Here is a 13671-nt window from a genome sequence, read left to right as displayed (position 1 = left end):
CTAGGCCTCACTGAACTGTGGGTGGTGATAGAAGTATTCATTTCACGGTTCTTTTATAGATCAGTAAGAGTTAACTCTTCACAAATAAGATTTTTTATTTGTCACCATTAAATGTCTGAATTTTAAACAGATTCTTGGACTGATAGCTCATATTCATCAGCTCATTCAACTTTAGTACCAGTCTTATCCCCAGTGGCTTTTCCAGAACTAATACTTTCACTGTGAAGCTCCATGCGCTTTTCCAGTTCAAACTTGGGCTTCTTCAGAATTTTTATTTTTGTTACAAAGACATCATGGAATGGACAGATTGGCAAGCTTTTTCTATGTCTTTTCTGATGCTGTCTGGAATCAACTTATTGACCACTTCTTTCAAGTCATTTGTCTGCACCTCTCAGGTCATGATTTCCATTATCATTTTCCAAATTTGGCAGACCTGTTGGTACTGAGCATAGGTCTTCTGAATCTGATCGTTGCATTTTTTAGTAAAACCAACACAAAATAGGGGCGTCTGGGTAGCTCATTCGATTAAGCGTCCGATTGATTTCAGCTCAGGTCATGATCTCAGGGTTGTGAGATCGAGGCCCGAGTTGGGCTCCTCGCTCAGCCGGGAGTCAGCTTGAGATTCTCTCTCTCCCTCTGCCCCCCCCCCCCATCTGTGCACACACACAACGCACGCAGTCTCTTGGTCTCTCAAATAAATAAATAAATCTTTTAAAAAAATTCTGTTAAAACCAACACAAAATAGACAAAGCAAATAACCATTGGTAGTCTTAACATCAACATGAGATTCAAAAAAAAACAAACAAACCATGAGCTTCAATTGTGGTTTGCCATTTTTTGACCATGGAGCAAATTTTGTCATGGCTAAGATCCATGCCATGGAAATTAGGCATTTTTGCCCTGAACATCCTCAGTAATTAGCTTGAATTTTCTTTTTTTTTTTTTTTTTTTTAAGATTTTATTTATCTGACAGAAAGAGATACAGGGAGAGAGGGAACACAAGGGGGAGTAGGAGAGGGAAAAGCAGGCTTCCAGCTGAGCAGGGAGCCCGACACGGGGCTCGATCCCAGGACACTGAGATCATAACCCGAGCCAAAGGCAGACGCTTAACCGACTAAGCCACCCAGGCGCCCCTAGCTTGAATTTTCTAAGTGCGACTTCATCACTCTGCAGATCAGTACGGCGCACTTCAAAAACACGATCCTGAGGCCATCAGATGTGATTTTGGTTCATTGAGTTCTCATGACTAGTGTTCTTCCAAAAAAAAAAAAATTTTTTTTTAAAGATTTTATTTATTTATTTGAGAGAGAGCATGAGAGAGAGAGAGCATGAGAGGGGGGAGGGTCAGAGGGAGAAGCAGACTCCCTGCCGAGCAGGGAGCCCTATGTGGGACTCGATCCTGGGACTCCAGGATCATGACCTGAGCTGAAGGCAGTCGCTTAACCAACTGAGCCACCCAGGCGCCCCCCAAAATTTCTTATATTGAACATAGCTGGCGCCTTCACATCGTACCTGTTTTTCTTAGAAAATGGATCAACCACTTTCTTCTTGGTTTCCTTTTTGGTGCCTTTTGTTAGGTGCATGTTCTTACCATCCTCCATGGCACTGCTCAGGAAGCCAAAAAGCAAGAGTTAACTTAATTGTAAGCTCTTTTTTTTTTTTTAAATCTTCCTAAGAAACTCAAAAATTAGTCAGCTTAAGTACAAGAAAGCAAACCTTGGAGAGGAAATCACTGAAGACAGAAATGAAAAGAAATCAAATATGAACAAAAACCATTTCCACCATTGGCATAATCATACTTCCACTCATGCTCCTTGTACAGTGTAAGAAGACCATGGTACATATATATATACTTACCCCTTTAGGAGGCTGACACAAGCCGCCTGCTCTCAGAGGCAGAAACATTCTAGCACACACAATCCCACATGATACTTTGCCCCTGTAACTCAAGCTGACTTTAGGCACCTAAGTATTCCCCCTGAGGGAGTGCACCGTTCCTGGAGATAATGTAATACCAGGTTGATGCATGGAGTGGACAGAACAATCTCCCATTCCATTTCCCTGCTCCAAAAATCCATTTAATATATTGTCCTTGGATAGAGGACATATCAGATATTAAACTGATATGAACAGATACTACACTTGATCTTAGCCAAAAGGCCGAGAATAAACTAACTCTCTGTTATTTTCAGGCACCAGATTCTGAAAATACCTGGTGAATTTAATTTCAGTAGAGGTTTGGCTTTAGGAAGCAGTTCTTTATATTAGACTGATTTCCCTCTTTGAGCTTCAGTAGTGTTCTTACACAATAGGTATAATAACAGTACTTAAATTCACAGGGTTATTGGGAAGATTAAGATAATGCATTTAAAGCACAAAGCCTAATTTCTAGAGAAAATCAGATGATGACAGTAAAATGTCTCTCTGTCTCCTGAGTCCTCAGCATTACCAGTTCCATGCACTCAGCACTCAGCTGCAGCTCACAGAAGAATCACATTTTGTATATGTTAGGCTCAGGAAAACCATTCAGAAAAACTATTCTGACTTTTGTTGAATCCTTTCAGAACTAAGAACATGAAACTTCAGCAGTGGGAGGAGATATTGTACAGTGTATTTTTAATTCTTGAAATTCCTAATTCTGACAACTTTTGGCCACAGAGTATCATTTTATCACTTCTGGAAAATGTTTATTCCAAGCAGCTTTAATGACTCCTGTATACTCTACATAATCTCAAGGTTATTATTCTGACATTAGTTGCTGCTGTGGTTCTAGGGTACTTAGGTAAAGGTGCTTTTTAATGTGCGGTCTCCAGCTGCTTACTTAGCTGCTGATTTCCTGATTTTGATATTTCTTAAGTCTAGTTGGATTTATATTTCTTTTTCAGTAATAAATTTAGTTATTTCCAGCAAAGCTTGTTTTCCTTTTTTTCTCCTCCATTTTGGTTACTACAGTGCTGTGTTTCACACTTGACTTGTGAAAGGTGTGTGTGTGTGTGTTTATAAATGTGTGTGTATATATATATAAAATGTGCCATTTTATTATTACTAAGTGAAGTATGTCCCATTTTCTGCTGTAATTATTTCTCAGTCAGCTTTAATGTCAGCAGTTATTTCCACACAGTTATTTCCACACTTAAACACAAATGTTACTACTTTTTCTTAAAAAAAAAAATACATAAAGTGTAGGTATTTTGAAGCACTGGGCGCATATATATATATATATATATACACACACCTTAGTAAGCAGGTTTCAAATCCAGTACTTAGTTATGTACAAATTTAATAACATTCATTCTGTATATATTACACAGTGAGCACATGTAAGAATTAAAGGCTGTTTAGTGTTGTTTAAATGCAAATGTTCATATCATTTCTTTTTTATCATGTTAAATAAATGTTAATGTGTTTTTTTTGTTGTTAAGATTTTATTTATTTATTTGACAGAGCGAGAGAGCACAAGCAGGAGGAACAGTAGAGGGAGAGGGAGAAGCAGGCTCCTCGCCAAGCGGGGAGCCTGATGCAGGGCTCGATCCCAGGACCCTGGGATCATGACCTGAGCTGAAGGCAGATGCTTAACCATTTGAGCCATCCAGGCACCCCAGATTTGATGTTCTTTAAAAAATATAGAAAAGCACATAGCCCAGTGCTTGACATATAGTAACTACAAAATAAATGTTAGCTTCTAATCTTATTTTTTTATTGTTAGGGAGAGAGGGTCAAAAGATTTTCTATTTCATAAAGCTAGGAACTAAAATAATCTAAAATCACTTTATTTTTTTAATCTTCTTTTTTTTTTTTTAAGATTTTATTTATTTATTTGACAGAGATACAGTGAGAGAGGGAACACAAGCAGGGGGAGTGGGAGAGGGAGAAGCAGGCTTCCCGCAGAGCAGGGAGCCCAATTCAGGGCTCGATCCCAGGACCCTGGGATCATGACCTGAGCCGAAGGCAGACGCTTAACAACTGAGCCACTTAGGCGCCCCTAAAATTACTTTATTTAAAAAAAAAAAAAGCAAAACAAGACTAAAGCCAACTTAGTTTTATTTATAGAAATCTCCAAGGGTGCTGCGAAAACAAATTCTCGGGTTTGGGGGGAAAACCTAGGATTGAGGAGCAACATGTAAGCTATTTCAGTATCAAACTACAAATTTCTACGATAGACTTATAAAGCTAGATCCGCATATCTTTAAGGGATTTTACAAGAGAAGTGGGGAAACAGTCTTTATTTTCCTGGAAAAAATTGTTACTTCTGTTTAACTTTGACTAGAGTGGTCAGTTAGCTGCTTGGGACTCTGGGAAGAAAAATAAATACACCTCCTCATTATTTAGCACTTAGCTTTCACTCCGTGTGTTTCATCAGTAATGTTGAAAGAGACTGGTACTTCAAGGACAGTAACACATGAATCTTACCTTTGTAGAAATGGGAAATTAAAAAAAAAAATTCTAAAGAAAATTTTTTATGGATTTCACTGATAGCATGAAAACTTTTTCAGGTGGTGAAATTAAAAGGCCAGGTGCTGTCTGTCATGTTCCGGTTCCGGTCTAAGAACCGAGAATGGCTCTGGATGAGAACCAGCTCCTTTACTTTCCAGAACCCTTACTCAGATGAAATTGAGTACATCATCTGTACCAACACCAATGTGAAGTATGTACTGTAAAGGCCTTTTCCAATATTGGGATTTCTCGTGGGCCACGTCTGCTTAACCTTATCAAGCTGTTTCCTCCTCTTCTAAACACCATTAGTTTGAAGTTCCTCATCTTCTACTAAACACCATTAGTTTGAAGTTCCTCATCTTCCAACTTACTATAGGATTTAGACTAGTTCATCCAGGTAGAATAAGATTTTTAACAAACAGTACTTTAGAGAGTAAGTTTTGAGATGTGAGGGGTGTGTATTTTAATTTTATGCTTCAATGCTTTCTAGAAAGGATATTGTTTTATATACCAGTTTATTGCTGTGTTCTGGTAGGATTTTCCCATAGAGCAGGTGTCTGCAAACTGTTTTTGTAAAAGGCCAGATAGTAATTATCTTAGCTTTGTGGGGCATATGGTCTCTATTGAATTACCCAACTCTGCTATTGTAGCATGAAAAGAGTCCTAGACAAATGAAATGAACAAAGATGGCTATGTTCCAACACACTTTTATTTACAAGAACAGGCAATGGACTGGATTTGGCCCATGGACCATAGTTTACTTTAGAGCATAGCTACAACCACTCTTGTTAGTTTCTGTTCCTTGATTCCTTTCTGTTTGAGCTTTTCTTTCTCAACTTGGTGAAAACCAGTTTTTATTGCTATAGATTGCACATACTATGAAGTACACCCTTTTAAAGTGTACAATTTTTTTAGTATGTCACAGAGTTGTACAACCTAATCTCAGTACATCCTCATTTCCCCTAAAAGGAATTCTGTACTCATTAACAGTCATCCTCCCCATTCCCCAAGCCCTATATGACAACTAATCTATTCTCTGTCTCTATAAATTTGCTTATTCTATACATTTCATATGAATGGAATCATAACAATACGTGATTCCTTGTTACTGACCTCTTTTGTTTAGTATAATGTTTTAAGGGTCATCTGTGTTGTAGCATTTATCTATAGTTAATTTTTTTTATTGCCAAATAATATTCCTTTGTACGGGGATACATTTTATTCATTCGTTAGTTGATGGACATTGGGTTATTTCTACTTTTTGACTATTTAGAGCACAGCTGTGAACATTTATATACTAGTTTTTATGTGGATATGTTTTTATTCTCTTGGGTATATACCTAGGCGTGGAATTGCTGGGTCACATGGTAACTCTGTGTTTAATCTTTTGAGGAACTGCCACACTGTTTGCCAAAGCTTCAGTACCCTTTTACACTTCCATCAGCAATGTAATGAGGGTTCCAGTTTCTCCACATTCTTACTATCTTTTTTATTATACCCATCCCAGTGGATGTCAGTTGACAGGTTACTTCTTTTGTATTTAATCTATCTATATAGAATTGGCCCTGAGCCTAGCTCTTGAAGATCTGCTTAGAATTGATTATCAAGTATAAATAATACTTGGTGACAACACTGAGTCTGTGTCCTCCTTATTTTAGGGCTTTTAAAGTTTAATTCTTTTCTAATTAGTATAGCAGAGTGGATTGAGTTAGAAATTGTATTTACTTAGGACTCAGGTAAATGGTCATAGTCACTGTAGTTTTCTGGGGTTTCTTTTTGTTTTTGCATCTTTATATTACAGAATAACCACTGTTTTGTGTTGCCATTTTGTTTAAATTTTGAAATTTTAAGTACTTTTAAGAACTTGTTTTTGGAAATAATGGTGTTCCCCATTTTTACTTACTGTTTTGCCCACCACAATTTATTTTAATTCTTACATATTTTTTAAATAAACATTTTTTTACAGAAAATTTGGAAAGTATGGAAAACTATAAAGAGAAGGAAAAAAATTTTCACTACCCAAAAAGAGTCTTTGTTAATGTTTGTATATGTACTGTCAGTTTTTTTTAGTTACGCTTTTTAAAAGCACAATATATGGATACATACATATATACCAGTTGGGTATTGAATACCTGAAAGGAGTTAGAACCCAAACAGGATAAACCCTTGTGCCACAGGACATAGTTTTTGTTTGTACCTTGTCGCCCATGGTATGAAATATCTGCTGAATTTGAAGTCATACGTTACTTAAAGGATTAGACTTCAAAAGGGAATTTATTAGTTACTGCCTCACCTACAAGTGAATCTATATAGTTTTATGTACATTGTTAAATCCTTTTTTCCCCCTCTGCTCTCCATTTTCTCAGAAACTCCAGCCAAGAACCAAGGTCTACACTGTCCAACACAATCCAGAGACCACAGCTAGGTCCCACAGCTAATTTACCCCTGGAGATGGGCTCAGGGCAGTTGGCATCCAGGTGAGAAATGGTTGAAGAATCATAAATGATCAGTGGCCCAGGGCGTGGGCATCTGTAATCCCATTTGTTTGTTTATTTTAAGCCCTTTCCCCACGTTAAAAAAAAATCTTTCTCTCCTCACTGGCCTTTAACATATAGGCAACAGCAACAGCAAACAGAACTGGATGTGGTATCAGCAAGAGATGGACTGGCTGGCTACAATCATTCCCAGGTAAGTGTGTCGTCTTCTTTGAAGAAGACTGATCATTTCCTTAAGAAATGTCCTCCAGTGCCAGTTAGAATGTATGTGTATCTTTATGTGAATGTTAGGGTTATTGAATTGTCATGTTAAATCTTCCATGGTTATTTTTACCATTGTATCCCACACGTTTCTGTTCAGCCTGTGACAACCACAGGGCCAGAACACAGCAAGCCCCTCGAGAAGACAGATGGTTTGTTTGCCCAGGATAGAGATCCAAGATTTTCAGAAATCTACTCCAACATCAATGCGGGTATGTTTCTTCCTCACTCTCCTTTTAAATTCTCATTCAGATCACTTACTGATGTGCCTGCTGCTGCCCAACATCTTTCCACTTAATCATAATACCTCATGAGTAAATAGGAACTTGCTGAACTAATGGACTACAGCCCCTTGACTGGCCCTCCGCCCACTCCTTTTGGTCCACAGATCAGAGTAAAGGCATCTCCTCCAGCACTGTCCCTGCCACCCAACAGCTATTCTCACAGGGCAACACATTCCCTCCTACCCCCCGGCCGGCAGAGAATTTCAGGTGAGCCCCTTATGTATGTGCTGCTTTACGGGGCAACTGAGGCGTTCAGTTGCTGAATCCAAGTTTTATTCTTCCCTAGCTTTCTCTGGTTATTTCAGACAAAGCAGTAGAACTTGTAGGGCTTAAGATGAGGCAAGCTGCTTTTCTTCCTCCTCTTTCTTTGCACCTGTCCTGTTGCTATGTTATAGGTTCCATCTCTGTGTGTCCTGATTGGTGTGTGACTGTCAGTTTTTCTCATCTTTTCCAGATTCTGTTATCAAGTTTTCCTTAACCCCAGGGAAGTCAAGGGGACCTAGTAATAGCACTAGATTGTCCCATGATTCCTAGATTTTGAAATGGTAAACCCATCCTTTTAATCTTTTACTGCACTATTTGTTCACTCCTAGAAATAGTGGTCTGGCCCCTCCTGTAACCATTGTCCAGCCATCAGCTTCTGCAGGGCAGATGTTGGCCCAGATTTCCCGCCACTCCAATCCCCCCCAGGGAGCAGCCCCAACTTGGACCCCTAGCACCCGCCCAGGCTTCTCTGCCCAGGTAAAGCTTCTCCTTTGTCTGTCCCCTGTGTACTAGCTTTTCTTCGGTTGGTTGGGCTTTTTTCCATATGTAAAATTACTGTCATCTATCTTAGATATCTTCTCCCCAACCCCTACCCCCTACCTTCCAGTTTTTCTCTTTGTTGGCAGTAGCTAGATAATTAAAAACATAGATAATCCCCAGATCTCAGAATCCGTGGTTTTCATATACTTTTATTCAGAATTGCTCACACAGAACATGTTAAACAGGTTTGATTTACAGATTTGTTTTGGAGTCAATTCTGAGTTTCCATTTTGTACTAGAAAGCATAGGAATAAAGGAGAAAATTAACTATAATTTACACACAGTGATGTCTATTTATTTAAAAAAGTGTTTAAAAGTCTTATATATATAATAAGTATTATATATATGATAAGCTTAAAGCTAATATTTTTTCATATATTAATATATGCTTATATTGCACAGTAATATCTTCAGTAAAAAAGCCCAAACCAAAAAGCATACTCCAAAATTGTTATATGCAGTATGATCTCAATTGCATAAGAAATCTATAGGAAAATAAAAACTGGAAAAATTCTCACAACTCTCAATGTATAGTTTATTAATCCCATAGTTCTTCACTCTTTGCACTTTGTCATACCTGCCTAAAACTAGTGTCAAAGGAGATTGATATTAATTAGAAGAAAGACAGAGTAAGAAATAAGTGATGAGCTTGGCTCAGAAGAATCCAGTGATTGACAGAGGGTTGACTCATAGGAATGGCATGTGCAATAATGTTAATGTTCCATTTGTTCTCTATCCCTCTCTCTTTCAGCAGGTGGCTACTCAGGCTACAGCCAAGACTCGTTCTTCCCAGTTTGGTGTGGGCAACTTTCAGACTCCGTCCTCCTTCAGCCCCATGTCCCTTCCTGGTGCTTCTACTGCATCACCTGGTGCTGCTGCCTACCCTAATCTCACCAATCGTGGATCCAACTTTGGTAAGTTTCAGATGAGAAAGGAGGGTAAACAGGAAAATGACACCACTAAAGAGAAAGGATTTGGTAGTTAAAACAGTTTGCTTGTGTCCTGGGTGCAGTGACAGTCCATTTGGAATTTAAAATGTACCCACATGAGGAAGACTTTAGAACATATAAAAAACCAAATAAGGTGGGGCGCCTGGGTGGCTCAGTCGGTTGAGTGTCTGCCTTTGGCTCAGGTCATGGTCCCGGGGTCCTGGGATCAAGCCCTGCGTCGGGCTCCCTGCTCCGCGGGAGGCCTGCTTCTCCCTCTGACCCTCTCCCCATGCTTGTGTTCCCTCTCTCGCTGTGTCTCTCTCTGTCAAATAAATAAAAAATAAAATCTTAAAAAAAAAAAACAACTACATAAGGTATTATATATTAAATAATAAGCAAATTTAATCTACATGATCAAAGAACTCTTTGGAAAGGCTACCCAGAGAAGAATTAATTTGGGGCTAGGTTTTGAAAAAGAAGAGGCATTGATTAACAGAAGAGCAGAAAGTATTTAAGTGCTAGTTTCTCCTCACCAGTGGAATTAGTGGCTTAAGGTTGGTTGTTTGTCCTTGCTGTATTTCTAGCTCCTGAGACTGGACAGACTACAGGACAATTCCAGACACGGACAGCAGAGGGTGTAGGTGTCTGGCCACAGTGGCAGGGCCAGCAGTCTCATCATCGGTCGAGTTCTAATGAGCAGCATGTTCAACAGCCATCAGCACAGCAACCTGGCCAGCCTGAGGTCTTCCAGGTGAGAGGGTGAAAAGACTTCAGAAAATCAGAAACTGGAGGAGAGAGGGTCAGGGAGCAGAGACAGAGAAGGAAGTATGCATATGGACTGAGGTGTTTGGGAGTTTGTGGGAGAAGCCACAGTGGGGACATGTAGGGATAGATGTCGTTAACTGGAACTTATGTGTGATGCACAGCCTTTAACCAGACCATTGTAGTGATGTGAAGCACCATGTGAAGATGTTAAAGGAAGTCATTCTAGCCCATTCAAGGAGAGCCACATTCCCACTGCACAGTAGCTTGGGTATAAACATACTGATTGTAGCTATAAAGGCCCATTTACCTAAGTCCTGACAGGACTACAAGAGCACATGGAGTAATCTTAGGACAAAAGAAGAGCTCATTTAAAACAGGTTGAAAGAAGGCAAAACAGGTTTTGGTGGAAAACAAATAGGGTAAAAGGTACTGCATATGTGTTCATAGGGGGTTATATGAAATGTGGCGAGCAGATTTTTCTCCTTTTGAAAATATGGAAGACTAGGGGCGCCTGGGTGGCTCAGTTGGTTAAGCGACTGCCTTCGGCTCAGGTCATGATCCTGGAGTCCCGGGATCGAGTCCCGCATAGGGCTCCCTGCTCGGCAGGGAGTCTGCTTCTCCCTCTGACCCTCCTCCCTCTCATTCTCTCTGTCTCAAATAAATAAATAAAATCTTTAAAAAAAAAAAAAAAAAAAAAAAGAAAATATGGAAGACTAGAAAAGAAGAAAAATGTGGAACTGTAGGAGGAAGCCAGAGAAGGGACTAGAAACCAAAATTGTTATGTAAAGGAATCCGAGAATTCCTGGGAGTAGGGAAGGCTCAGGGAGCTCAGCCCCACAGAAACTCTGTGGGGCCAGGGGTGATGTTGGGAAGAAGCTCGATAAATGTGAGGGATTAAGGTGTGTGACCAGACTTGCTCTGTTTCTCTTATCAGGAGATGCTGTCCATGCTGGGAGACCAGAGCAACAGCTACAACAACGAAGAATTCCCTGACCTAACTATGTTTCCCTCCTTTTCAGAATAGAACAGTTGGGGTGAGGATAAGGGGTGGGGGAGAAGAATCACTGTTTGTTTTTAAAAAGCAAATCTTTTCTGTAAAGAGAATAAAAGTCCCTCTCCCTTCCCTTCCCTCACCCCTAATGTGTACCCCCTTCCCCTTTGGGCCTTTCCTTGCCCTTCTGCCTCTGAGATAACATTTATAGAAGAAATGAAGCGAATCCTGAAGGCTTTGGGGATCCTTTGAAAACTGAGGCTGGGTGAAGTTAAGAATGCCTTTCCTTATGTCTCCTGACCAGAGATTTGTGCAGAAATGATTGTGCTAGGGTCAAGAGGCAGGTTAGAGAACCTGACATCCACTCTTTGCCTTGGATACTGTGGCTTGTTTTTGGAAAGAAATTCTGAATAAGGTGGGGGAAAGGAGAAATGTCTTCATATTTGAGGACCATGAAACATGGTAGGTATATATAGGGCTTCAGGAAGTGAGTGTAGGCTCTTTCTGCTGCCTGGTGAGTGAGGAAGTGAGAGAGGAAGAGGGAGAAAGAGTGTGTGTGTGCGCGCCCATATATGTGCACACGTGTGTTTCTGTGTTTTTTTCCTCCCTATTAGGGAGTTATGCAAAATTTGTCCCAGATTTTATCTTTGTTTTTCTGTGTATTCTTAAAAGAGTCCTAAGGAGTTAAATCTTCTAGGTATTTTCCACTTAGTATTGCAGCCAAAGAGTATTTAAATAAATGTCTTTGCTGCACTTACATCAATGCCCAGCCAGTATGCAACTGTAAGCAAATATATAAAGTCTTCTGTTGATACGGTTGGTCTCTCATCGAACATATTTAGTGGTAAAGCTGGGTCATTCCTGCTTTTGGTGCTCTCACCTTATATGGAAGATCTGCAAACATTACAGGTGTTTAGGGTGGGAAGATAAACCCCTTTCAAAAACCCCATACTTGGCCATACTTGCTGCATTTTTGTGTCAGAATCACATATGATGTGTGTTCTGTAGAGGTTATTTCTGCATGGAAACTCAACTTCTTGGATTAGCAGTCCCAGTGAAATCTTCACTGCTGGAGTTCAAACCAAATACCAAGCCTTCTTGCAAGGTAGCCTCTTTCATACCATTCTCAATTCAGTCTGGCTAGAAACTGAGACTTAGGTCTTTTCTGGACCTATAGTTCTTCCTTTTACTCTCTCCAATCTTAAGATTGGATTTTGCTTTCTGATGCAAGAGTATAAATCCATGTGATAGATGGGGCCTGGACTCCCATTCTGACAGGGTCACTGAGTTAACTATAGCCATATAAAATGCAGATACCGGTTACTACTCTCACTCTTTACCTTCCTCAGGTAACAGTCATATGTATCAGCCTTTTTTTTTTTTTTTTTTTTTGATTGGCTCAGGCCAGTATCTTAAGTGCAAGATTAAATAAGGAGAAGACATATTAAACATAGCCATAGGAGACTGAGGAGCACAGATGGCCTTAGAGAGGCTGAGAGAGCATCTTTACTGGGTTTCTCTCCCTTTTGTCTCCAGTCTGGTGCCAGGTAGTGGAGTTGAAAAGGAGACAGTTTATTTTTTTATTCTATGTGCACACATACCGTATACATATATATTTATATCACAATTTAAGAAACCAAAAAGTTGAGTTTCCAATGGAATCCTTGTTTTTTAATAATTGACTGTTTTTAAATGTGATCAGGACTATAATATTGTACAGTTATTATAGGGCTTTTGGGGAAGGAGAGGGGAGGGCGAAGATGCTCTGGGGGTTTTGTTTCTGCTTTTCCTTCAGGGTTTTATTTTTGATTGTTTTGTTTTTTTTTCTTGTTGGCCATTTCTGTACTGCTGGCATCTGTGCTGAGCTTTACAGTGGCAAAAATAATGACATGTAGCAAAGATTTTAAAATATTTTCCTTTTGTAAACTTTCTTGTGTTGTGTGATCTTGATTGCGGCTTTATTATTCCTTTCCAGCTCATAAACAACAAATACCCACAATTAGTTGAATCCATAGCTTGAACTCCAAATATGCAGACATAAAGCACAGTGTGTCTATAATTTCAGGATTCAGAAATCATAGGGCTCTGAACACTCAGCACTCTTTGATTGTCCTCCTGATCCTGACTCATTCTGAGTAAAATCAGCAGGACATCTGACCATGAGATGGGAGTTGGGGATGGGACTTGAGACCAGTATGGCACATCGGACCCCTTCCCCCTAGTATGTCTTGCTCTCCTGCATTAAAAGGAATTAGGGATGGGGAAATTTAAACTATTCAGGTCTGGACTTGGTTTCCCTCTAGGACCATATGGTTCATTAGCAAATCTTAAAACTTACAGGCATAAACCTGTGTTCTTGAGGGTCTATGTATGCAATCCAGCTAGAACTGAATCTGTCCTATGTATTATCTTTTATGTTCCAAGGACTATCTTTTCCTCTTCCCCCATCTCTATTTATGGAAGAAAATGGGAGTTTAGGGATGTGGTTTAGGGACTGAACTAGACTCTTATGATCTGTCACATGCCTGGATGTTGGAATCATTTGGAGAAGCTCACATGACAGGTCTTGGATCAGGGATTTTAATAATTGAAACAGATAATGTTCATCAGGCATCCCACCATCTGAGAATTTTAGCAACAAAGAAGTCACATGTGAGTTTGTCAGTGCTTATGGCATTGATTCAAGTAAAGTCATTAATAACGCGGAG

At 39.6% G+C, this 13671-nt stretch overlaps 1 protein-coding gene and 1 non-coding gene across 8 annotated transcripts in view; one reads left to right on the top strand and one right to left on the bottom strand.

The window, feature by feature from the left end:
* Nucleotides 1–13670, top strand: part of ARNT (aryl hydrocarbon receptor nuclear translocator) — a 73813-nt gene extending 60143 nt beyond the window's left edge. For 4 of the 7 annotated variants that reach the window (XM_064588486.1, XM_064588484.1, XM_064588488.1 and 1 more), the window contains 9 exons: nt 4494–4645; nt 6801–6911; nt 7050–7122; nt 7291–7402; nt 7579–7681; nt 8068–8215; nt 9030–9192; nt 9792–9958; nt 10907–13670. In XM_064588486.1, the coding sequence (XP_064444556.1) occupies nt 4494–4645; nt 6801–6911; nt 7050–7122; nt 7291–7402; nt 7579–7681; nt 8068–8215; nt 9030–9192; nt 9792–9958; nt 10907–10996 (1119 nt within the window). In that variant the 3' untranslated portion in view covers nt 10997–13670. The remainder of the gene's footprint in view (nt 1–4493; nt 4646–6800; nt 6912–7049; nt 7123–7290; nt 7403–7578; nt 7682–8067; nt 8216–9029; nt 9193–9791; nt 9959–10906) is intronic. The other 3 variants (XM_064588489.1, XM_064588485.1, XR_010410743.1) reach the window with 2 other exon arrangements.
* Nucleotides 1982–2172, bottom strand: LOC123860751 (U2 spliceosomal RNA). The gene has a single exon (XR_006794862.1). It is a non-coding gene; the product is annotated as a U2 spliceosomal RNA (small nuclear RNA).
* Nucleotide 13671: the final 1 nt, after the last annotated feature.

The sequence above is a fragment of the Mirounga angustirostris genome, unplaced genomic scaffold, assembly GCF_029215605.1.
Source record: "Mirounga angustirostris isolate CCGP_5_RB_7025 unplaced genomic scaffold, mMirAng1.0.hap1 SCAF_4, whole genome shotgun sequence".
Lineage (NCBI taxonomy): Eukaryota > Metazoa > Chordata > Mammalia > Carnivora > Phocidae > Mirounga > Mirounga angustirostris.
Note: the sequence above shows the minus strand (reverse complement) of the source record. Positions and strands in the feature narration are given on the sequence as shown.